The following is a 22,202-nucleotide window of genomic DNA, read 5'->3' as shown; positions in this document are numbered from 1 at the left end:
GGATAAGGATACAGACATTGGGATTAATGCCATTGACAAAGTTAGATGGTGAAGCTTATTAAATCTTCTGATACAAGGAACACCACTGAAAAATTCCTACAGGAAACAAAGATCAATTTCCGTGTCATCATAAGGGACGGGAGGAGCCCAGAGATGCTGTACACCGTGTCCCCCCAACTGGCCCGGGCTGTCACCCCTTAGGAGGCTGCCTGCTCGCCCTCCAAATACACAGTGAAGGATGGACTCACTTCCGGCCCGACAGGAGAAGCTGCCGGACAGGGGCCTGGAAGGAGCCCGGCTGCAAGTCTGGCTCAGGGCCAATTTTCCTCATTACTCAATACCTCTTCAGACAGGGACAGGAAGGAACAGAGATTCCTTGTATTGACCCTGAGGAAATGCTCCAGGACTTGCAGCTTGCTGGTCTCCGCATGGGCCCGGGGCCCCCACAGGAACTCGTGGCGAGCGGGATCGCTGTTGGCCACCTGCCGGTACTCCAGGTACCCCTCCTGCACCCACGCTTTGGTGATGAGCTCCCTGGGCTCCCCGTAGATGAAGTGCTCCCTCCCGGGATACACCCCCATGACACTCAGTGCCTCCCACATCTTCTCCTCAGTGGCGCACTCTACCTCCAGGAGGATCACACCTAGGAGCATCACCAGGAGGCCGTTCTTGGGCAAGCTCTGCCCACCGCCCAGCATCCCGTCACTGGTGAGGCCCAGGGTGGGGACCAGGACATACAAGTGCTCCCTGGGGTCCACCTTCTTCACATCCACCCCAAAGACCAGCTGCAGACACTCAGAGGCTTGGCTCAAGACCACAGGGAAGTGGTCCTGGTCAGCTCTGAGGACCGCATTCAGCATGTCTTCCTTTGTGGTTGGCTCCTTTGTGCGGTACTTGAGGAGCAGGAAGCCCACCAGGTCAGCCGCCTTCAAATGGAATGGGTCTGGGTGTGAGGACTTGGCATCTGCGGGGTCCAGGCCGGTGCTGGGCCTCTCCTCATCTTGGCTGCTGGAGGTGTCGTCTTCCGACTGGCTCCATGGAGGGGCGGCGTCGTCAGCAGTGGGGAAGGAGAAGACACCCCGAGGGCTCTGCGGGGCACTGGGTGTCCCAGAGTCATCCACCTCCTCCAGGGTGTCCAGGAACAGGACGGAGGAGGAGGAGGAGGGGCAGGGGGAGGAGGAGGAGGAAGAAGAGGATGAGGGAGACAAGGGGGATGCATCCTCCTCCTCCTCAGCCCCCATCTCCTGCGCAACCACCACATCCTCAGCCTCTCTTGGGTCCTGAAAGTCGGCTTCAGTCTGGTGGAGGTCACCCATCTGAACCACAGGCATGACGACGGGTGTCCGGCAGCCGACAGGAGTGGAGGCAAGGGTGACAGATGGGGACCCACGGGCCTGGGGAAGAAAGGGAGTGTCAGCAGCCCGGGCTGAGAAACCCACCCTGGGGGGCTCTGACAAAGGCCACTTACAGGTCTCCTCTCCAGGGGTGCCCTCGGCCTCACAGGGGCTCTCCTCCTGGTGGACGGTCGTCTGTGAACCTGACGGGGGAAGTGAGGCGCCTCCTCAGGGTGCAGCCGGCACAGCCCGAGGCTTTGGGGGCGACAGGGGGTGGGTGGAGTGGATGTTGGCCTCGTGGGGTCCCCTCTGTTCCGGGAGCCACCGGGCACACACTCAGGGCCCACACCTCACCTTCAGTCCTGGCACTGCCGGCCTCCTGTGCTCTGTGACCCGAGGACATGTGTCTCAGACCTAGGCCTTCACCTCCCGCTGTCTGGAGCCCCTGGGAGAGAAAGGAGGGGAGACCTCGGGTCTACACTGTGGCACAGCCCTGGACCCCCGTGCTGGCAGGAGACCTGGTTCCCACTCTTCTAGGGTGGGAGGTCCTCTCCGCGCTAGCTCAGGGTCCTCACTTGACTCCAAGCGGGACCTGGGATTCTGCGCTCCAACCACCTGAGAGCCCCTCCTTATAGTAAGTCCCCGGTCTCTCTGAGCCCTGGATGCGGAAGTCAGGACACACCACGTGTGCTCATCCCACCTGGGGGCCTCCCAGGGCTGACAGCAGGGGCAGGATCGGTTGTGTCCCCTCTGTTCTGGGGTCTCTGGTCCCCTCACTCCTCCCTTGGGGTCCTCACCTTGACTCCTGGCAGGACCTGGGATTCCCCTCTCAGCCCACCTGAGGCCCCGCCCATCATACCAGGATCCCAGTCCCTCTGTGACCGGCATTTCAGGAACTGCTGCCTGAGGTCATCCCACCCTATGGCCTCCCAGGACTGACTCTGTTCTGGGGTCCAGGGTCCCTCAGTGCTCCCTCGCGGTCGTCTCCTTCACTCCCACTGGCACCTCAGATTCTCTTTTCTACAGACCTAGGACCCCCCCACCCCTTACGCTATGTCCCGAGTCTCTCTGACGGAGATGCAGAAGTCAGGACACTCCGATTGGGCTCATCCCGCCCTGGGCCCTCAAGACGGCTGACAGCAGGGGAACATTTATGTGGAATGGCCTCTTTTCTGGGGTCCTGGGTCCCTTCCGTCTTCCCTCAGGGACCTCAATTTGAGTCAGACGGCATGTAGGCTCCCCTCTGCCCACTGCAGGACCCCCCCCATACCAGGACCCTACTCTCTACGAGACTGGGATGTCAGGAAATGTCACCTGTGGTCATCCTGCCCTATGACCTCCCAGGACTGACTCTTTTCTGGGGTCCAGGGTCCCCTGAGTCCTCCCTCCGCGTCCTCACCTTGACTCTCGGCAGGAACTGGGATTCCCCGCTCAGCCCACTTGAGGCCCCGCCCCTCATCCCAGGACCCCAGTCTCTCCGAGACGAGACCGTGATGTCAGGAAATGCGGCCTGGGGTGATCCCGCCCTATGACCTTCCAGGACCGATTCTGTTCTGGGGTCCAGGGTCCCCGCAGTCCTCCCTCCGGGTCCCCACTTTGATGCCCGGCAGGAACTGGGATTCTCACCTCGGCCCACCTGAGGCCCCGCCCCTCAAACCAGGACCCCAGTCTCTCCGAGACCGTGATGTCAGGAAATGCGGCCTGGGGTGATCCCGCCCTATGACCTTCCAGGACCGATTCTGTTCTGGGGTCCAGGGTCCCCTCAGTCCTCCCTCACAGTCCTTGCGTTCTGTCCTGACAGGCCCTCAGCTCCGCCTTCCCGACCTGAGGCTTCGCCCCCCATACCAGCGCCCCGGTCCCTCTGAGGCCCGGATGCGGAAGCCCCGGCACGCTGCCATGTGCTCGTCCACCCGCGGCCTGCCGAGGTAGAAATCGTGGGGTCCCCTCTCTTCCGGTGTCCAGGGTCTCGTCAGTCCTCCCTGAGGTTCCTCATTGTGACTCCCGCCAGGAACTGGGTTTCTGCCCTCAGCGCACCCGAGGCCCCGCCCCTCATACCAGGTCCCCGCTCGCTCTGGGACGCGGACCCGGATGTGAGGAAATGCCGCCCGAGGTGGTCCCGCTCTACGACCTCCCGGGACCGACTCTGTTCTGGGGTCCAGGGTTACCGCAGTCCTCCCTCTGGGTCCTCACCTTGACGCCAGGCGGAAACTGGGATTCTCCCTCTCTGAGCCCCCCCGTCCGCGAACTTACACTAAGTCCCCGGTCTCTCTGAGACCAGGTGCCGCAGTCAGGACACACCACGTGGGCCTGTCCTGCCCTCGGGACTCTGGATGGCTGAGAGCAGGGGCGCCTTTCTGTGGGATGGCCTCTTTTCGGGGCTTCTGGGTCCGCTCCGTCCTCCCTCGGGGTCCTCACTTTGACTCAGGTGGCTTGTAGTCTCTCCTCTGCCCACCTGAGGCCCCGCCCCTCATACCAGGTCCCCAGTCCCTCTGAGAGCCCGGATGTCAGGAAATGTGCCTGTGGTCATTCCACCCTATGGCCTCCCAGGACAGACTCTGTTCTGGGGTCCAGGGTCACCGCAGTCCTCCCTCAGAGTGCTCACCTTGACTCCTGGCAGGACTTGCGAGTCTCCGCTCTGCCCCCTTGAGGTCCCCCTCTCTAAACTAAGTCCCCCCTCCCTCTGAGACCCGGATGCGGAAGTCAGGGCACGCTGCCATGTGTCTCCTAGGGCTTTCAGCAGGGCAGGTTTCTCTGGGTCACCCCACCCCACGCCCCAGTTCTGGGGTCCAGCATCCCCTCATTTCTCCATCTGCATGCTCACCTTGGGTCCTATCAGGCCCTGGGCCCTCCCTCTGCCCACTTGAATTTCCTTCCCTGAGAACCAGGCCCTCCTCCTCCTAGTCCCCCCGAGAAGCCTGGCCAGGATCCCCTAGGGCGGAGACGGATGCTGTGGGGCCTTCGTTCTCCCTCAGGCCCCTGCCTTGACTCCCTGTAGGGCTGGGCTTCCTCTGGGCCAGTCTGGAGCCTCCTCCCAGACCCAGGCCCGTACCTTTCTCAGACCTCCCAGGCAGAAGTCAGGGCACATCACATCCAGATGCCATGCCTCGGGGTCTCCCAGGGCTGAAATCAGGTCCAGGCTGGATTCCTCGGACCCCCTGGGAAAGATGCCCCTCCCCATTACTCGCTCCTGAAGTTCCTAACTTGGCTCCTGGGTCCTTGATGAAATGCTGGTTGGGCCGGCTCCCTCCCTGTCAGCTCTGAGCTTGTGTCTCAGATGCACCCCCTGCAGAAAATGACTCTGAGTCCTAGACTCCATGCTGGGTGGGGAGCTGCAGCGCCCCTGACCGCCGCGGAGGGTCAGAGAAGAAGCACCAGCCAGCCAGACTTCGGAAACGTTTCCCTCTAAAAGGAAGCGGCTGAGCAGCCGGACTTGGGGACGTCCTGCTCTTTCGAGGTTATCTAACATTTCATAGTTCAGAGCACTGATTTTCATTCTCTTAAGCCTCATTCAGAGTCAGAAATACATTTTACATCTCACCAAGTTTCCGGAAAGCATAGCCACTCTTAGGCTGCCTGATTCACTCCGATGCTCCATACTCTTGTTTCTCGTCCAGACTTTCTCTGCTATTTAAATGGTCAATTTTGAAAAGGACAGGCCTCATCCACTAAGGTGACTTCAGGTGGTTATTAGCACAAATTCTGCTGCCCTTAATCATCCCATCCTTCACACTGCCCTGATATTTCCCCATGGCTTCTGGCCTCTGTGGCCAGAGATGCTGAGCTCTCTCCCAATTTTCACAGTGAAACAAGGGTAGAAGTTTAAACTTTTCCTCTTACCCATCCTGCCATCTGCTTTTATCCAACACACACACACACACACACACACACACACACACACTTAATTCCATTCTCCCGTGTAATGTTTTCCGGGGTTGATTTTGGAAACAGAAGACAAAATCTCAAGATTGACTGTCATCTTGGCAGATAAACTTAGAGCACTAAATCTGTGGGGGGAAAAAAGACAGAAAAAAGAAAAGAAAGAGAGAAAGAGAAAGAAAAGCAAAAGGGGAATTGATATGGTCACAATAGTTCATTCCCCATCAATGGATATGGCATACTGCTCTTTGGGGGAGCTCTTTAGCCTGAATCTACCAGTAAACTTGTATAATGCCTCCGTCAAGGCCTTGTATACATATTTGTTAGGCTTCTTTTTAGGTAACATTTAACTTTTATTGCAGTTATAAATTGAGGTATTTTTCTGTTACGTGTTCTAAATAGTCATCGCTTTTGTATGGCAAGGCTCTTGGTTTTGCTGTGGTGATCTTCCATCCACTATTTTTCTGAAATCTCGTATTCATTTGACTCTTCCATGGGCCCATTCCTTTGAATCTGCTTAGATACGTCATCGTGTTGTGACGAGGAACATTCATTCTTTCTTTTCAATATATGTATTTCTTATTTATTTTGATATCCGTAGCTCGGGCTTTCTGTTTCAGGGCAGCTTCAGAAATCAGAGGTGATCACATCTTTTTAGGACCTGTTCATGACAAGAATGCTTCTAACATTTCACATTTCTGTATGTTTGCTGCCAATTGTAGGAAAGGGAATTTACCTTCCAATCTTACCTTGCTGAAGTTCCTGCCATGAACTCGTGCTGAATATCTTTCAAAGGCTTTTCTGTCTCCGTTGACCTGATCAAAACTTTTTTTCTCTGCGGATTTGTTAACACAGGGATTTACACATGGAAGTATTTTTATAATGTTCAATGTTTATGTCTTTTTTTTTTTACATTTTTATTGATTCATAATCATTTTACAGTGTTGTGTCAAATTCCAGTGTTCAGTACAATTTTTCAGTCATACATGGACATATACACACTCATTGTCACATTTTTTTCTTTGTGATTTATCATAACATTTTGTGTATATTTCCCTGTGCTATACAGTGTAATCTTGTTTATCTGTTCTACAATTTTGAAATCCCAGTCTATCCCTTCCCACCCTCTACCCCGCCCCTCCCCCCGGTAACCACAAGTCTGTATCAATGTTTATGTCTTGAACACAGCCTGTGCTCTGGTCTGTCTTATGTCCCTCTGAATTCATATGCTAAAATTCTAACGCCTGATGTGATCGTACTAGGATGTGTGACCTTTGAGCTTTGAGAAGTATTAATTTCACAGGGGAAGAACCCTCCTGAGAGGGATTAGTGCCTTATCAAAGGGACTCAGAGAGGTCCCTCACCCTTTCTGTCACGGGAGATACCAGGAAAAGTCTATTAGTACCCTGAAGAGGGACCTCACCCAACCATGCTGGCACCCTGAACTTGGACTTCCAGCCCGAGGATGGTGAGAAAGAAATTCCTATCTTTTGTAAGGTCTGCAGTCTATGATAATTTGTCACAGCAGCCCAAACAGACTAAGGCAGACTGTCTGTTTATTTCACTGCTATGTTGACTATGTTATTCATTTAATTTGGATCTTTTTCTATGTGAGTGACTTTGGCCTGGATGTTTATACAGCTTTCACGCCTTGATTCAAACACCAAAGCAAACACACAAACAACGAATCCTACAGCTAACCTCATACTTAATAGTAAAAGCCTGAATGACTTCCTTCTAAGACTTACAAAAGCCCAGGGTGTACATTCTTAAGCAAATTCTTTCGAGGCATAGAAAACATGGAAGTCTAGACCAATGTAACGAAGCAGGTATAAGAAGAAAAAAAGATAAACAGATAGGAGAAGGAAAAACAAAACAGTCCCTATTAGAAAATGACATCAACATCTGCCTAGAAAATTCCTAAGTGCGTTTAGCAAGGTCACTGGACATGAGAACAATATAGAAATATTAATTATATATTTTTGTACACTATCATTGTTCTTAAAATTGAAAATTGGAAAAAAAGATCAATGTCATTTATAACTAAGAACTAAGAAACGTGGAACGAAATCCTTAGTATAAGTCCAACAAAATATGTGTGAGATATGTGTGCTGAACACCACAAAACACTGATGGAAGTCATCAAGAAAGAGATAAATAGAGAGATGTGTGGTTTTCATGAATCATGAGTCAATATTGTCACGATGTTAATCATCCTCACATTGTTCTATAGAATCATCACAATCACAAGGAAAATCCCAGCAGGAAGGAAACAGCTTGGTAGTTCTTCAAAAGCTAAACGTAGAAATTAACATATGACCCCTTAATTCCATTCTTAGGTATATACCAAAAAGGCTTGAAACTAGATACTCAAACAAGTACGTGTACACGCATGCTCGTTGCAACTCTTCACAAGAGCCAAGAAGTGGAAACAGCCCAAAAGTCCACCAGTGGAGGAATGAGTAAACAAATTGTGTCACGTATCTATATCTATAGCTATAGCGATATATCTACCTACATGTATGTATATATATGTATTATGTATGTATGTGTGCATGTGTATGTATGTGTATATTGATACATACGTACCATGGAATCATATCCAGCCTTAAAGAGGAATGAAGTCTGGTATATGCTATGTAATGGTTATATCCTCAAAAACATGATACCAAGTGAAATAAAGCAGACACAAAAGGTCATATGTTGTATGATTCCATGTGTACGAAATATTGAAACTAGAGAAATCCGTGGAGACAGAAGTTAGATTACTAGTTGTCAGGGGCTTGGGACAGGGAGAAGCTGCTTAATGGGCAAGAATTTTCCATTTGAGGTGATGGGAATGTTTTGGAAATGGGTAGATGTCTTGGTTGCACAACTAAATGCCACTGAAGTGTTTACTTTAAACGGGTTAATTTTGTATGAATTTTACCACAGTATATTTTTTAAATTCCAGCAGGATTTTTTTCTAAATATAAATGTCTGATTCCCAAATGTATTATGAGTAACGTCTTTATGTAAAGTCAAAGAACTAGAATAGTCTAAACAAAAGAGAGTATCAGTATCAAAGGTCCCACACAATTTAATGTCAAGACTTTACTATATAACAGGGGATGCAATCTTTTCATGTGGTTTTGGTAGATTTTGTGTGTCATATAGCTTCTGTTGCAACTATTCAACTCTGCTGTTGTAGTGCAGAAACAGGCATAGGTAACGTGTAAATGAAGAGGCATTGCTGTGTTCCAATATGAACTTTGCTTACAGAAATAGGTGGCAGAAGGAGTTTGGACTATTAGCCATACTTGGCCAGTCCCTAGCGTTATTAGCAAAGGGCCAGTCAAATAGGCCAAATGAACGTAACAGAAAGTTCAGAATAGACCTGACAAAAGTTGCAAAGCAATCCAATTATGCTAGAATAATTGGACGTGTGTGTGTGTGTATGTGTGTGCGTGTGTGATGTGTGTGTATGTCTGTCTGTGTGTGTGTGTGTATAAAACACTGAGAAACAAAAACCAGAGATCTCAACCCACACCTCAAAAATGAAGATAGGCTTAAATGTACGGATGAAAACTAGAATGCTTATAGAAGAAACCATAAGAGAAAATCTTTGTGATTTTGGTTCTCTAAGATTTTGTAAAATTTATAGAGTCAAATCAGAATGATGAAAATGTTCTGGACTTAGATAGCAGTGATGGATACAAAAATGTGTGCAGTTCCTAAAAGCCACTCTGAAGTGTACACTTCAGAAGGGTGATGGTATGGTATGTCAATTATTTCTCAGTAAGAAAAAAGTGCCCCAGACTCTAACGATTTCTGACAATCTATGTCTTGCCCAGTATACACCAGAGATGTCTATCAGAGAATAGAAAAAAGTCATTCAAAGGTTCGAAATCTTTCACTCTCCACACTGCAAGTTACAGCAGATGGCAACTTCATTAACCCATCTACCTTAGAAGGGCATTGTTATGAACATGCTTGCAAAAGCTGCGTCTGCTCTTACAGTCCCATAGATTTTGGATGGTTGTGTTTTCATTTTCATTTTCATTCACCTCCAGGTATTTTTGATTTCCACTCTGATTTCTTCGGTGACCCACTGGCTGTTAAATAGCATGTTGTTTAGCCTCCACCAGTCTGTGGGTTTTGCAGGGGTTTATTTGTATATGACTTCTAGTCTCAAAGAACTGTGATGGGAAAAGTTGCTTGATGTGATTTCAATCTTCTTAAGTTTGCTGAGACTTTTTTTGTGATCTAGCTTGTAATGTATCCTGGGAATGTTCCATGCACACTTTGAAAGAATATCTATTCTGCTGCTTTGGGATGAAGTGTTTGTGTGTGTGTGTGTGTGTGTGTGTGTGTGTGTGTAAATATATATACAGTTATTTATAACATAGATATGTAAAGTCCATCAGGTCTAAAGTGTCATTAAGGCCAGTGTTTCCACATGGATTTTTTTGCCTGGATGATCGATTCATTCATAGAAGTGGGGTGTTACAGTCTCCTACCATTATTGTGTTACTACCGATTTTTCTCTTCACGTCTGTTAATAATTGCTTTCTGTATTTAGGTGCTCCTATGTTGGGTGCACATATACTTATAATGTTATATCTTCTTTTTGGATGGATCCCTTCATCACTTTGTAATTCTTTGTGTCTTGTTACAGTCTCTGTTTTAAATTCTGTTTTGTCTGATATAAGTATGGCTACCCTGGCTTAGTTTTTATTTCCATTTGCATGGAATAACATTTTCAATCCCCTCACTTTTAATCTATGTATGTCTTTAGATCTCAGTTGAGCCTCTTGTAGGCAGCATATATATATGGGCCTTCTTTTGTATCCATTCAGCCAGTCTATGTCTATGATTGGAGTATTTAGTTCTTGCACAATTAAAGAGATTATCAATCAGTAGATTCTTATTGTCCTTTTGTTAATTGTTTGGGATTTTTTCCATTTTTTTGTTGAGTTCTAGTCATTTTACAATATTGTGTCAAATTCCAGTGTAGAGCACAATTTTTCAGTTATACATGAACATACATACATATATTCATTGTCACTTTTATTTTGCTGTGAGCTACCACAAGATCTTGCATATATTTCCCTGCACTATACAGTATAATCTTGTTTATCTATGCTATATATGCCTGTCAAGATCTACAAATTTTGAAACCCCAGTCTGTCCCTTCCCACCGCCCCCCCGCCCCCTTGGCAACCACAAGTATATATTCTATCTCTATGAGTCTGTTTCTGTTTGGTATTTATGTTCTTCTTCTTCTTTTTTTTTTTTTTTTTTAGATTCCACATATGAGCAACCTCATATGGTATTTTTCTTTCTCTTTCTGGCTTACTCCACAGCACTTTCCTGCCCTGTCCTCTGCAGTAACGCCCACAATGCCGGCGGGCTGGCAAGGTGCTCTCTGGCGCTGAAGCCAGGACACAGGCTCAGCCTCGGAAACTCAGCAGCCCTCCACGGGACCGGAAGTGCCCGAGCACCTGCTCAGGTGGCATCAGGGACCCTGAAAGCCAGGACCTTCCTGTGCGGCAGGCAGCAGACTAGACACAGAGGAAGGATGGTTAACTAGTTTCTCTTTACAAATCAGGCTAGAATACCCACCAAGAACCATCTTTCATCTCCAAGGAGGATTCTGAGCTGTTTTGTATTCAGCCTCGGCGGCCGTTGCCTCCCTGCGATTTCCAGGACCATTCCGCACCTATGGCTTTGGAGTCTGACCATCGAGGGAAGCTGCGCCATCAGTGTAAGTGTCCAGCAGACCGTTTCCAAGAACACACCCCAGTGTATCCTACCGCGCGTTTGGGGCGGTTACCAAACCTCTTCAACTATATATGCCAGGACGGAGTACACTGTGAGCCACATCAAACGCCACTCCTCCCTGCAGCTGGAGCATTCTGAGTGTCCTAGCAGCTCAGGCAGGATAACCAGGTCTCTAAGCATCCCTGAACAAAGTGCATCTTCCCCTCTCGCCCAGGAGATGTATCCACGATCCCAGAGGGACTGCTCAGAGCAACCTCCCACCTGACACGTTCCTCTCACCACTAACAAGTGCCGTCTGCACGTCTGCCTGCCGCCACCACCCAGCTTCATTACCATCACCTCCCACAGAAGGACCCCCGTCCCCCCACCTTCCCAAAGCCCCGAACTGCCCTGGCGCTGGGCACTTACACTTGGGTGCTCTTTCCCGCACCCCCAACCCCTCGCCCTATTTTTATTTGCCCTGTGGGACTTAGGAGACATTTCACCAACGTCCCGACGTGACTGCGGCTCCTAGACTATCCTAGGTGTGGGCTGTCCTGCTTTTCCGACTGTCCCCGCTGCTAACCCCGAGCCCTCCAGAGAGCAGAGGCTCAGCGAACATCTGCGGAATAAATGAAATGTTGAGCAGGGATCCTACTGATTCACACTACATTTCTCCTTTCTTTACTAGCCAAGAAAATCCAAGAGATAGATAGATAGATATGTCTATGTATATGGGTTTTTTTGGTTTTGTTTTGTTTGTTTTATAGAATGACAGAGGTGAATGAAAAAATTAGGTCAAACAATATATTTTTTACATGTATTTCTCCATTGACTGACCCACGTCAATTCCATCGATAACTCCTTTCATATTTCCAGGGAAACTTCATCCAGATACCACGTTACCTCGTCCAGGAATGCAAACTAATCTGGAAGGTTAATCATGTTGCTTTACAAAATAGGAAAACTCTTAGACTTGAATGGATCCGCAAAAATACACGAGAGATAGACGTCACTGACAGAGACACTGACAACATTTATTCCTTCTATTAAGAGGATCAGCACTTAAAAGATTTCTGATAAAACAGAGACAAATTTCTTTGTAATCGTAAGGAATACTAACCAACAAAGACTATACTCCACCTGGCCTGGGGCCTCACTCCTTAGAAGGCTGACTGCTCGCTCTCCAAACACAGGGTGAAGGATGGACTCCCTTCCTGCCCGGCAGGAGAAGCTGCTGGACAGGGGCCTGGAGGAGCCCGGCTGCAAGTCTGGCTCAGGCCTCCTCTTCCTCATCACTAGCAGCCTCATCTGACAGGGATGGGAAGGAACTGGGACCCCGTCTACTGGCCCTGTGTAAATGCTCCAGGACTTGCAAGTTGCTGATCTCCGCGTGGGCCCGGGGGCCCCACAGGAACTCGAAGCGAGCGGGATCGCTGTTGGCCACCTGCCGGTACTCCAGGTACCCCTCCTGCACCCACACTTTGGTGATGAGCTCCCTGGGCTCCCCGTAGATGAAGTGCTCCCTCCCAGCACGCAGCCCCAGCTTGCTCAGTGCTCCCCACACCTCCTCCTCAGGGAGGCGCTCTCCCTCCAGGTGGATCATGCAAAGGAGCATCACCAGGAGGCCGTTCTTGGGCATGCTCTGCCCATCGCCCAGCATCCCATCACAGGTGAGGCCCAGGGTGGGGACCAGGACATACCAGTGGCCCCCGGGATCCACCTCCTTCACATCCACCCCAAACACCAGCTGCATGTACTCAGAGGCCTGGCTGAAGACCGCAGGGAAGTGGTCCTGGTATTCTCTGAGGAAGATACTCAGCATTTCTGCCCTGGTGGTCGGCTGCTTCCGGTGATACTTGAGGAGCAGGAAACCCACCAGGTCAGTCACCATCGAAGGCGCTGCATCATGGAGCAGGGACACGGCACAGGCAGAGTAGGAAGAGGAGACTGAGGAGGAGGAGGACCAGGGGGATGCGCCCCCCTCCCGCTCAGCCTCCATCTGCTGAACATCCATCAGGCCCCGGGAGTCTCTCGGGTCCTGAAGGTCTTCCGCAGCCTTGCGGAGCTCACTCATCTCAACGGGAGGCACGATGAGTGGTGTCGGGCAGCCGAGAGGAGCGAGGGAAGGGGTGACAAATGGGGACCCACGGGCCTGGGGGAGAGAGGGTGTGTCAGCAGGCTGGGCTGAGAAACCCACCCTGGGGGGCTCTGACAAAGGCCACTTACTGGTCTCCTCTCCAGGGGTGCCCTCGGCCTCACAGGGGCTCTCCTGCTGGTGGACGGTCGTCTGTGAACCTGTCGGGGGAAGTGAGGCAACTCCTCAGGGTGCAGCCGGCACAGCCGAGGTTCTGGGGGCAACAGGGGGTGTGTGGAGTGGACGTTGGCCTTGTGGGTTCCCCTCTGTTCTGGGAGCCCCCGGGTACACACTCAGGGCCCACACCTCAGCTGGCACTGCCGGCCTCCTGTGCTCTGTGACCCGAGGACACGTGTCTCACACCGAGGCCTTCACCTCCCGGTGTCTGGAGCCCCTGGGAGAGAAAGGAGGGGAGACCTCGGGTCTACACTGTGGCACAGCCCTGGACCCGCGTGTTGGCAGGAGGCCTGGGCTCTGGCAGGTTCCCAGTCTTCTAGGGTGGGAGGTCCTGTCCCCGCTAGCTCAGGGTCCTCACCGTGACTCCAAGCGGGACCTGGGATTCTGCTCTCCAACCACCTGAGTGCCCCTCCTTATAATAAGTCCCCGGTCTCTCTGAGCCCTGGATGCGGAAGTCAAGACACACCACGTGTGCTCATCCCGCCTGGGGGCCTCTCAGGGCTGACAGCAGGGGCAGGATCGGTTGCGTCCCCTCTGTTCTGGGGTTTATGGTCCCCTCACTCCTCCCTCAGGGTCCTCACCTTGAGTCTTGGCAGGAGCTGAGATTACCCCCTCAGCCCACCTGAGGCCCCGCCCGTCATATCAAGACGCCAGTCCCTCCGAGAACCGCATTTCACGAACTGCTGCCTGAGGTCATCCCGCCCCGTGGTCTCCCAGGACTGGCTCTGTTCTGGGGTCCAGGGTCCCTGAATGCTAAGTCGCGGTCGTCACCCTCACTCCCAGGCGGCTCTGAGATTCTCGCCTCCGCAGACCTGAGATCCCCGCCTCCCTTTCACTATGTCCCCAGTCTCTCTGAGACCCTGATGCGGAAGTCAGGACAAACCTCGTGGGCCTGACCTCCCCTCGGGCCTCCGGACAGCTGATAGCAAGGGCGCCTTTCTGTGGGGTGGCCTATCTTCTGGGTCCCGGGTCCCCTCAGTTCTCCCTCAGCGTCGTCACTCAGGTGGCATGTCGTCTCCCCTCTGCCCACCCGAGGCCCCGCCCCTCATCCCTGGACCCCAGTCCCTCGGAGACCCGGATGTCAGGAAATGCTGCCTGACGTGATCCCGCCCCATGACCTCCCAGGACCGACTGTGTTTTGGGGTCCAGGGTCCTTCACTGCTCGCTCGCAGTCGTCACCTTCACTCCCAGTGGGACCTGGGATTCTCTCTTCTGCAGATCTGAGGGTTCCCCGCCACCTCACACAAAGTCCCCGGTCTCTCTGAGACCAGGGAGCCGCAGTCACGACACAACACGTGGGCCTGTCCTGCCCTCGGGCCTCTGGGCAGCTGATAGCAAGGTTCCCTGTCTGTGGATGGTCTCTTTTCTGGGTTCCGGGGCCCTTCCTTCCTCACTCAGGGTCCTCACTTTGACTCAGGCAGCATGTGGTCTACCTTCTGGCAACCCGAAGCCCCGCCCCTCACCCCAAGACCCCAGCCCCTCTGAGACCCGGATGGCAGGAAATGCAGCCGGTGCTCACCCTGCCCCAAGGTCTCCAAGGCCCAACACTGTCCCGGGGTGCAGGAATCCTCCGTTCTCCCTCGGGGTCCTCACTTTCACTCAGGCGGCATGTAGCCTCCCCTTGGAACCCCCGAAGCCCCGCCCCTCATCCCAGGACCCCAGTCCCTCTGAGACCCGGATGTCAGGAAATGCTGCCTGACGTGATCCCGCCCCATGACCTCCCAGGACCGACTGTGTTTTGGGGTCCAGGGTCCCTCACTGCTCGCTCGCGTTCTTCACCTTCACTCCCAGTGGAACGTGGGATTCTCTCCTCTGCAGATCTGAGCGTTCCCCGCCATCTCACACTAAGTCCCCGGTCTCTCTGAGGCCAGGGTGCCGCAGTCAGGGCACAACACGTGGGCCTGTCCTGCCCTCGGGCCTCCGGACAGCTGCTAGCAAGGTTCCCTGTCTGTGGGATGGCCTCTTTTCCGGGTTCGGGGACCCCTCAGTTCTCCCTCAGGGTCGTCACTTAGGCGCCATGTCGTCTAGCCTCTGGCCACCCGAGGCCCCGTCCCTCACCCCAGGACCCCAGTCCCTCGGAGACCCGGGTGTCAGGAAATGCCGCCGGTGGTCACCCTGCCCTGTGGCCTCCAAGGTCCAACACTGTCCCGGGGTGCAGGATCCCTGCGTTCTCCCTCGGGGTCCTCACCTTGACTCAGGCGGCATGTAGCCACCCCTTGGAACCCCCGAGGCCCCGCCCCTCATCCCAGGACCCCAGTCCCTCCGAGACCCGGATGTCAGGAAGTCAGGACCCCACGAGTGCTCATCCCACCCTGGCCCTCCCAGGGCTGACAGCAGGGCCGGGGATCTTTGGGGCCCCTTCTGTCCTCCCTCAGCGTCCTCAGCTTCAGCCCTGGCCGGGTCCTGGGACGCCCCCTTGTTGACCCGAGCCCACACCCTCACACCAAGGCCCTCACTGCCCTGAGACCCCCAGAGGAGTCTGTGGACTCACATGAGGCCACCAGGCCCAGGGCTTCCCAGGACTGTGGACGCCAGGGGCTGAGATGGATTCCCCGGGGATCCCGCAGCCCTCCCTCTGCTCCTCACCTGGGCTCGAGGCTGGGCCTGGGCCTGGGCCTCTCCCTCTGCCCAACAGATTATGATCCCATTGTACTCCGACCCTCCACAGCCAGGACCCCCGAGAGGGAAGTGGGGATGAGGGGGTGGGGATCTGATCCTCGCAACCCTGCCTGGAGTCTCCCAGGGGAGACCGCAAAACCGTCCTGGATGCCTGCCCCCGCCCCCGCGTCCCCTCACACGGTTCTACCTTGACTCCTGGCAGCACTGGGCTCCTTCCCTGTGCAGACCTGAAGCCGGCCTCCCTCACCCAGGCCCTCACCTCTCTCACCTCCCAAGGGTGGGGCATCAGTGCACGTGACATCCGGACCCAGTGCCCTGGAGTCTGCCAGGGCTGTCGGGGGCAGCTAGGGGTGCCGGAGGTGGATTCCCTGGGGTCCTCAGTCTCCTGTGTCCTCACCTTGACTCCTGACAGGATCTGGGAGCCACCCTCTGCCCTCCTGAGACTGCGTCTCTCAGACCTAGCCTCTGACTCCCCGAGTTCACTGAGGAGGTGGGGGCCGGGGACTGTTCAGCCTGACAGCCCCATCCGGGGGCCCCCAGGATTCCCACGCGGGGCCGGTTTGCATTCTTAGGGACCCTCTGTTGTGGGGTGGTTGGATCTCTCTGTCCTCATCCAGGAGGGTCCTCACCCATCCTCGCACACAAAGGCTGCAGTCCCCGCAAAGATGCTGGAGGGGACCTGCCTCCTGGTGACCGTGAAGGGGTAGAGAGCAACACACCTTCCCTCGGGGCCTCCTCGACCACCAACCTGACTTCAGAGACGGTCTGTTTGAAAGACTTACCTTTTCCTGAAGAGGCTGAGCAGTGGCAGGGGAGTTGCGGATCCCTTGCGTTGATGACTAGGTAATAGTACCTGTTCCAGAGCCGTGACTTTCACTTGTTAATTCTCATGCATAGTAAGAAGTACGTTTCTCATCTGCACCTACTGTGCGTGTATCTATGACACGTGTGTAGGCTGTGTGTGCTTATGTACGCGTACATCCACGCACCACCTGTGTATGCACTAACGCGTGTATCTGGATGCATGTTTATATTTTACGAGGGTTCGTATGTACGTGCAGACGGTATACATACTTAAGGTGTAAAAGTGCACCTGCTATAACCACGTGTGAATGGCTCTGGTACCGCCACCTTATTGTCCGTGTCTTCCTTACGTTCTGTTTAAGTGACGTGTTTTGCACAGGCCAGTCCTCACCCAGGTTTGATGTCAGGTGGGTATTAGCAGAGTCTCAGGAGGGAAATGCCTCAACTGACCCATCTTTCTTGCTGTCCCGGTAGAGCCCCAGGGCTGAGGCATGTGTGTCCGGGGCCCTGCCCCAGCTGTAGGCACGAAACCGCTCAGAAGCGGGAGATCTTTCCTCCTACCGGTCCTGCCATCTGCGTCTGTGCAGCCCACAGCCCCTCCCCCACTCCCTGCTGCCCCCGCCATCCCGCAACAGAGGAGTCAGCTCCCCACAGACAGCAGTCATCCCTTCGGGTGTCCTCATGTTATTTTAAAGCCTTTATTTTTATAGCACCTTTAGGTGCACAGAATAACAAAGAGAAGGTACAGGGATTTCCCATTTACTTCCCGCCCCCACACCTACATAGCCTGCCTCCTTATCAGCAACCCACCAGAGTCGTCCATGTGTCAGAATTGATGGACCTACGTTGTCACCTAGAAATTAGAGTTTCCCTTGGGGTTCACTCTTGCTGTTGCACATTCCCTGGGTTTTGGCAAACGTGTATGACATGCCCTCATCACTGGGGTATCATGCAGACTATTTCACGTCACTAACCACCCTGTGCTGTACAGCGCCTATTCATTCCTCTCCCCACAGCGCCTGCAAACACTCATCTTCTTAGCGTCTCCATCATTTTGCCTTCACAGAACGTCACATAGTTGAAATAATACCGTATGTTGCCTTTTCAGAATCACTCAGTTTGTAATTGCATCGAAGGTTCTTCATGTCTATTCCTTGCTTGATAACTCATTTCTTTTTTGCACTGGGCGACACTCCATTTCCTGCACATACCAAAGTGTATTTATTGACCGACGTAAGGACCTCTTGTTTGCATCTATAGTTTGGCAGTTCTAAGTAAAGCTGCTATAAACATCCATGTGTAGGTTTCTGTGCGGACACAAGTTTTCAACTTCTTTGGGTAAATACCCATATGGTTTCTGGATCATACGGTAAGAGTTTGTTTACTTTTATAAGAACCTGCCAAGCTGTTCCAATGTAGCTGTACCATCTTGTATTCCCACCAGCAATGAATGGGAGTTCCTGCTGCTCCAAATCCTCCCCAGCATTTGGTGTTGTCACTGTACCAGATTTTCCCAATTCCAGTACGTGTCTAGTTACGATGTGTGTGTGTGTGTGATCATCAAGTGACTCCTCACACCTGTTGATCACTAGGTATCAAGCTGGGAAAGGCACAGTCAAGCTAAAGATTTTGAGACTCCTGCCCAAAGCATCAGGAGGCAGCTTCAGTCACACTGTGTGTGCAAGATTTTGTCCTCTGGACATCATTCCTATTCCTCTTTCTAGGAGGAAAAGCAGAAGAGGCAACTGGAAAGCTCAGAGGAAAAGAATTTAGGATGGCTCTAGGTAACTCAGATTGGTTCCCACCTTGAGAGACCGTGTGTGAGCCCAAACGCTTCTGAAGCAACCACGTGGCGGGCACATCCTCCAAGTCGGAGCTGTGACCGTGAGAACTTGGAATGTGGCTCTGGGTGAGGAAACGTTTCCTCGGGGGGCCAGGGGAAAGGCCGACGGTGGAAACTTTCCCTGACACTCAGAGAGTCCCCAGAACACCCTCGCTCACAGAGCTCTGTGGTGGGCTGTGTGGATCAGGACGGAGCACCTGCAGAGGTCCTGATGCCTCCTCCCCAGGGCCAAGCCCCTCAGCACAGTCCATTCCCCTGTGCTGGTCCAGGGCCCCTGAGCGTCACCCATGCTGGGTCTAGAACAAGCTATGTCATGTCTAAGCACTTCTGGCACGCGAGGGGTCCCATTCTCAATAACAGAGCGGCGGTGAGAAGAGGAAACCCACCTGAGTCAGTGGACCGGGAGATACACACTGGTTCAGAAGCCTCACACTGTGGGGAAGGCACATCGTACACGCACAGTGACAACAGCTGCATCTACTGTCCACGTCCTTGGCCCAGACATTGTAGGGACAGGCCACACCGTGTGTAAACGCGCACCAGTGCTTTCAACGGGTACGATCACTATGCCCGTTTGACGGGCAGAAATCGAGGCACAGACGGTTTCCACGACTGGCTCGGCTTAGCGGCCGCAGGACACACATTCAGTCTGAGCTTTGTGTGTGTCGAAAGCCCTGTGCCCCACTGGTCTGAGCCGACTCGCCAACACTCACGGGGGCCCCAGCTGTCCTGCACGCTGTCCTACCAGCTGGTGCCTCATGCCACGTAGCTGAGAACACAGGGAAGCCAGGCATCGGTGCTCAGGAGAGCCTGACACCGGATTCTGCCCACGTGGCCTGTCCCAGCCCCGCGGGATCACCATCCATCCTGAAATGGAGACGGGGCCCCAGGAGGCGGGTCTGGGTCTAGGACAGAGGGTGTGAGGATGGAGAAGGCTCCTGGACGTGGGGGTAAAGGCTCGGCCCTCTGAAGTCTGCTCTTGTGTTCAGGCTGGGGCCCTGCTCCCACTTCCTCCTGCCCACTCTGCTCGGCTTCTCTCCCAGCCGACTGGGGGGCCCACGTTCTCCTGCAGGCTCACTGCCCTGGGCAGATGGGGTGTCAGGCAGGCGGCAGGCCTGTAGTTCAAAGCATGGTGCCCTCGGGTCCGGTGGGCTCTCAGGGCTCCCGCAAGGGGACGGGGATCCGCGCCTCAGGGCCCAGGGCAGGCACCTGTGTCTGGGAACTGCCCAGGTTTCCACATGGGGCACACGTGGCATGTTTGGTCCATGTGTGTGGTGTGTGGATGTACGTGTACATAAGCACATACAGTCTAGACATGATATAGATACACGCACAGTAGCTGCAGATGAAAAATGTAGTTCTTACTATGGATGAGAATTAACAAGTGAAAATCACGGCTCTGGAACACGTACTATTATCCAGTCATCAACCCAAGGGATCCGCAACTCCCCTGCCACTGCTCAGCCTCTTCAGGAAAAGGTAAGTCTTTCGAATAGACCGTCTACGAAGTCAGGCTAGTTGTCGGGGAGCCCGCGAGGGAAGGTGTGTTGCTCTCTGCCCCTTCACGGTCACCAGGAGGCAGGTCCCCTCCAGCATCTTTGCTGGGACTGCAGCTTTTGTGTGCGAGGGTGGGTGAGGGCCCTCCGGGGTAAGGACAGAGGGGTCCAACCACCCCACAACACAGGGACCCTAAGAATGCAAATCGGCCCCGCACCAGAATCCTGGGGACCCCCGGGCGGGGCTGTCAGGCTGATCATTCCCCGGCCCCCATTTCTTCAGTGAACTCGGGGAGTCAGAGGCTAGGTCTGAGAGACGCAGTCTCAGGAGGGCAGAGGGCGGCTCCCAAGTCCTGTCAGGAGGCAAGGTGAGGACACAGGAGACTGAGGCCCCCAGGGAATCCACCTCCGCCCCACCCCCGACAGCCCTCGGAAACCCCTGGGCTCGGGGTCCAGATGTGATGGGCACTGATGCCCCAACCTTGGGAGGTGAGTGAGGTGAGGGCCTGGGTGAGGGAGGCCGGCTTCAGGTTTGCTAGTGAAGGAGCCCAGCGCTGCCAGGAGTCAAGGTAGAACCGTGTGTGGGGACTCGGTTTGCAGGCATCCAGGTCGGTTCTGCGGTCACCCCTGGGAGACCCCAGGCAGGGTTGCAAGGATCAGATCCCCACCCCCTCATCCCTGCTTCCCTCTCTGGTGTCCTGGCTCTGGAGGGTCTGAGTCCAAGGGGACCAAGCTCAGGTGGGCAGAGGGAGGTGTCCAGGCCCAGCCAGGAGTCCAGGTGAGGAGCAGAGGGAGGGCTGAGGGAACCCATGGAATCCATCTCAGCCCCTGGCGTCCACAGTCCTGGGAAGCCCTGGGCCTGGTGGCCTCATGTGAGTCCAGAGACTCCCCTGGGGGGTCTCAGGGCAGTGAGGGCCTTGGTGTGAGGGTGTGGGCTCGGGTCAACAAGGGGGCGTCCCAGGACCTGATGGGGCTCAAGCTGAGGACGCTGAGGGAGGACAGAAGGGGCCCCACAGATCCCCGCCCCTGCTGTCAGCCCTGGGAGGGCCTGGGTGGGATGAGCACTCGTGGGGTCCTGACTTCCTGACATCCGGGTCTCGGAAGGACGGGGGTCCTGGGATGAGGGGCGGGGCCTCGGGTGGCCAGAGGGGAGATCACATGCCGCCTGAGTCAAGGTGAGGACCCCGAGGGAGAACGGAGGGATCCTGCACCCCGGGACAGTGTTGCACCTTGGAGGCCACAGGGCAGGGTGAGCACCGGCGGCATTTCCTGACATCCGGGTCTCAGAGGGACTGCGGACCTGGTTTGAGGGGCGGGGCCTCGGGTGGGCTGAAGGGAGGCTCCATGCCGCCTGAGTGAATCTGAGGACCTTGAGGGAGGATCTAGGAGACTCTGGACTCCAGAATAGAGGGGACCCCAAGCTATCTACCCCTGCAGTCAGCCCTGGTAGGCCCTGTGCTGATGAGCACATGGCAGCGTGCCCTGACTTCCGCATCCGGGTCTCAGACGGAGTCGGGATGTAGTACAAGGAGGGGGAGCTCAAGGGGGCAGAGTGGAGAATCCCAGTTCCTGCCGGGCGTCAAGGTGAGGACCCTGAGGGAGGCCTGAGGGGACCAGAGACCCCAGCACAGAGTCGGTCCCGGGAGGTCATGGGGCCGGATCACCTCAGGCAGCATTTCCTGACATCCGGGTCTCAGAGGGACTGCGGACCTGGTTTGAGGGGCGGGGCCTCGGGTGGGCTGAGGAGAGAATCCCAGTTCCTGCCGGGCGCTGAGGTGAGGACCCTGAGGAAGGACTGGGGACACCCTGGACTCCAGAATTGAGGGGACCCCAAGATATCTACCCCGGCAGTCAGCCCTCGGAGGCCTCAGGCCGGACGAGCCCACGGCAGCGTGCCGGGACTTCCGCATCCGGGCCTCGGAGGGACTGGGGCGCTGCTGTGGGGAGCGAAGCCTCAGCTTGGGAAACGCAGGGCGGAGGGCCTGTCAGGACAGTGAGCAAGGACTGTGAGGGAGGACTGCGGGACCCTGGACCCCAGTACAGAGTCGTTCCTGGGAGATCATAGGGTGGCATGACCACAGGCACATTTCCTGACATCCGCGTCTCAGAGGGAATGGGGCCCAGGTTTGAGGGGCGGGGCCTCAGATGGGCTGAGGTGGGAATCCCCGTTCCTG

General features: G+C 54.1%; 2 protein-coding genes across 6 annotated transcripts; both read right to left on the bottom strand.

Moving 5' to 3' along the window:
* Nucleotides 1–10: 10 nt before the first annotated feature.
* On the bottom strand, nucleotides 11–3,988 carry LOC140685437 (melanoma-associated antigen 8-like). Of its 5 annotated transcripts, XR_012071166.1 has the most exons (5): nucleotides 3,180–3,291; nucleotides 1,689–1,779; nucleotides 1,469–1,537; nucleotides 249–1,394; nucleotides 18–96 (listed from the first exon to the last, which is right to left on the bottom strand). XR_012071166.1 is itself a non-coding variant. In XM_072958225.1 (4 exons), exon 4 carries the CDS (start codon nucleotides 1,329–1,331, stop codon nucleotides 312–314), a length of 1,020 nt encoding a protein of 339 aa, XP_072814326.1. In that variant the 5' UTR covers nucleotides 1,332–1,394; nucleotides 1,469–1,537; nucleotides 1,689–1,779; nucleotides 3,937–3,988; the 3' UTR covers nucleotides 11–311. The 5 variants fall into 5 exon arrangements, 4 of the variants coding, with proteins under 4 accessions (XP_072814326.1, XP_072814328.1, XP_072814325.1 ...); XM_072958225.1 differs by lacking the exon at nucleotides 3,180–3,291 and adding an exon at nucleotides 3,937–3,988 and having other exon boundaries at nucleotides 11–1,394; XM_072958227.1 differs by lacking the exon at nucleotides 3,180–3,291 and adding an exon at nucleotides 3,585–3,627 and having other exon boundaries at nucleotides 11–1,394.
* A 7,980-nt stretch (nucleotides 3,989–11,968) lies between these two features.
* On the bottom strand, nucleotides 11,969–14,875 carry LOC140695487 (melanoma-associated antigen 10-like). Its single transcript, XM_072958217.1, has 3 exons — nucleotides 14,786–14,875; nucleotides 13,182–13,250; nucleotides 11,969–13,107 (listed from the first exon to the last, which is right to left on the bottom strand). Exon 3 carries the CDS (start codon nucleotides 13,027–13,029, stop codon nucleotides 12,229–12,231), a length of 801 nt encoding a protein of 266 aa, XP_072814318.1. The 5' UTR covers nucleotides 13,030–13,107; nucleotides 13,182–13,250; nucleotides 14,786–14,875; the 3' UTR covers nucleotides 11,969–12,228.
* Between the last annotated feature and the right edge of the window lie 7,327 nt (nucleotides 14,876–22,202).

Source organism: Vicugna pacos, unplaced genomic scaffold (genome assembly GCF_048564905.1).
Source record: "Vicugna pacos unplaced genomic scaffold, VicPac4 scaffold_246, whole genome shotgun sequence".
NCBI lineage: Eukaryota > Metazoa > Chordata > Mammalia > Artiodactyla > Camelidae > Vicugna > Vicugna pacos.
This window is presented reverse-complemented; position numbering and strand designations above follow the sequence as displayed.

Bases quoted from the DNA above. Each gene is read 5' to 3' on its own strand.
- LOC140695487 (XM_072958217.1), bottom strand. From the start codon at position 13,029: ATGAGTGAGCTCCGCAAGGCTGCGGAAGACCTTCAGGACCCGAGAGAC.
- LOC140685437 (XM_072958225.1), bottom strand. From the start codon at position 1,331: ATGCCTGTGGTTCAGATGGGTGACCTCCACCAGACTGAAGCCGACTTT.